General features: G+C 62.0%; 1 protein-coding gene across 1 annotated transcript; it reads right to left on the reverse strand.

The window, feature by feature from the left end:
* Window positions 1-392: 392 nt before the first annotated feature.
* On the reverse strand, window positions 393-2412 carry LOC110390598 (NAD(P)(+)--arginine ADP-ribosyltransferase 2-like). Its single transcript, XM_021381984.1, has 2 exons — window positions 1680-2412; window positions 393-1418 (listed from the first exon to the last, which is right to left on the reverse strand). Exon 2 carries the CDS (start codon window positions 1381-1383, stop codon window positions 442-444), a length of 942 nt encoding a protein of 313 aa, XP_021237659.1. The 5' UTR covers window positions 1384-1418; window positions 1680-2412; the 3' UTR covers window positions 393-441.
* Window positions 2413-2419: the final 7 nt, after the last annotated feature.

The following is a 2419-nucleotide window of genomic DNA, read 5'->3' on the forward strand; positions in this document are numbered from 1 at the left end:
GCGCTGGGGCCCTCAGCAGCTCAGCACCGCGCACTGGGATCGGGGCAGCACGGCAGGTTGCAGCTGCCCCACAGCCCGGGGCCCACGCGCTCCCACGTCCCGCCAGGCCCGGCACGCAGCGCTGCAGCACACACGGCATTGACCTGCTGACACTCGGGCTTTAATGGCAGAAATAAGGAGAGCAGACAAGCTGTGACCATGAGGCACAGCCTCGCTCAGGCACACACACGGAGCCGCCCCGTTCTACACCACACCGGCCCCGGGACACATGTCTACATCCAACCCCTCCTTGGATTCTGCCGCTGCTCTTCTCCTGCACACCCCCACGGCTTCACAGATATCTACATAACTCAAACTCCTCACCTCCCGTCGACCCATCCCACCTCCTCCCCCCTCCCCACAAACAGAGATGTTCCCTTCCCCACCACGCTCCCCGTCCCCTTACAGAGCCACTGGGACGGGGTCTCCCTCTCTGTGCCCCGATCTCCACCAGCTGCAGTTGGAGCAGTGCAGGGAGTGCAGAGCCCACCCAGGGCTGTGCCCCAGCCCCATCTCCTGGTGGTCTCGACCCTGCTGCCCACCCTGACCCTTTAGAAGCTCACAGTTGTGTCTGCTCTCCCTCCCCGTACAGCAGAGATGGATGAGGACTCTGCCATAGGCAAACGCAATGTTGGTGACCTGGAAGACTTCAAAGGGTGGGATGAGGACTTCCTCCACAGGAGGGAAGAAGGAGAAATACTTGATGGGGACACCATAGCAGGTCTCCATCACGAAGAAGGTGTCCCAGCCAAACTTTTCCGCGACATCCTTCCTTAGGGAGGAGGAGGTGAACTGGCCGAAGCGCACAGCTTTGCCTATGTGGGCCATGAAGCGGATGCCCCTGACACCGCGATAGACGTGGTAGCAGTGGTGGGGCTGGGATTTGCGCAGGGCACGCAGCGCCTCGGTCAGCAGGAAGTGCAGCGCCTTGAAGGGGTATGAGTGCAGGTAGTGCTGGTGGGAGCGCCCGCCCTCACGTGTGGCTGCGTTGAACTGCTTGTACAGGTTGCTTGCAGCACTGTACGCCAGCACAGCGATGGCCTGCTCCCGTTTCAGCAGCGGGGTGTGAGCGAGGTGGCCCCAGCGTTTCTGCCATTCTGCAGCTGCCTTTCTCCAGACCGAAGCAAAGACATTGTTCTTCGCCAACTCCAGATGCCTCAGCTTCTGTTGCTTAGCCCACATCACGTGCCTGCAGCCCTCATACTGGTCATCAAAGGAGAGCGGGGCCATGTCCATCGGCACCGTGGTGGGGCCAAGGTCTGGCTCGTGCAGGGCGCTGCTGGTGGCCGACGTGCTGAGCAAGGTGCCGGCCAGCAGCACCCAGCACAGGGCGAGGTGCTCCATGGGTGGGAGCCGGCTGCGGGGAGCGGCTGCAGGGGCTGCAGGGAGAAGCGGAGCAGATGCAGCGGGCTTCCCCCAAAGCCCACCTGCACCCACCCTGACACCAGAGGGAAGCACCCCCGGTCTGTGTCCCCATTCGGGACCACCGCGCTCTTCCCCACCCGGCTGCCCCCAGCCTCCAGCCCATGGCTGCCATTCCGCGCTGCAGAGAAGAAGGTTCCCCAGCGCAGCCCCAGCAGCCGCTGTTGTGCAGCATCTGAGCCAGGAGCAGCCCTGGAGCTGCAGCACGGTCTTGTTACCTTTGCTGTGTTTCAGGCAGGACCCACGACGCAACGCTGCTGCAGGACACCCGGAGCCGGCTGCTCTGCCTTTATAGAGCAACCCTCATGTGCCAGCACCCCAAAACTGCCCGTTTGTGGCCAAGTGGTTGCAATGGCTTCCACCAGGAAATGTCCATTTTTGGCCATCCCTCGCCTTGGGGCACGTGTGGGGCCCAGTCACTCGGGTGCTGAGATGAGCTGTGCTGGCTCTGCAGCTGCAGTGCAGAGGGGCTCCCAGGAGCTGGTGTGGGTGTGAGCTGGGCTGGGATGGAGCTGAAGGTTCCTAGGAGCTGTAGGGTGCTGTGTTCTGTGTTTGGGATGAGCAGTGCTTCCAACACGCTAAGGACTGTTGTGCCTGCACGGAGCCTGGGCTGCGCCAGGAGCTGCAGGGGACAGAGCCAGGCCAGCTGCTCCAAAGGCCCAAGGGATATCCCGGAGCACAGGGCACGGTGCTGAGCAGTGAGCTGGGGAGTGGGCCCTGGGGGGCTGCTGCTGCTCGGGGACGGCTGGGCACCAGTCAGGAACTACCGAGCCATTGCCTTGGGCATCCCTTTCCTTATTCTCTTCTGCTTTTCTTTCCTATCTTGCTCATCAAACTGTCCCTCTCCCAACAGACAAGTTCTTTCAGCTTTATCTGTATCAACGCTCTCCCCTATCTCCTGGTGGGGCAGCGAGCAAACAGCTGAGTGGTGCTGAGCTGGTGCAGGGTTAAACCACAG

This window comes from Numida meleagris, unplaced genomic scaffold (genome assembly GCF_002078875.1).
Source record: "Numida meleagris isolate 19003 breed g44 Domestic line unplaced genomic scaffold, NumMel1.0 unplaced_Scaffold1452, whole genome shotgun sequence".
Lineage (NCBI taxonomy): Eukaryota > Metazoa > Chordata > Aves > Galliformes > Numididae > Numida > Numida meleagris.

Excerpts from the sequence above, each read along its gene's own strand:
- LOC110390598 (XM_021381984.1), bottom strand. The coding sequence starts at position 1,383 with ATGGAGCACCTCGCCCTGTGCTGGGTGCTGCTGGCCGGCACCTTGCTC.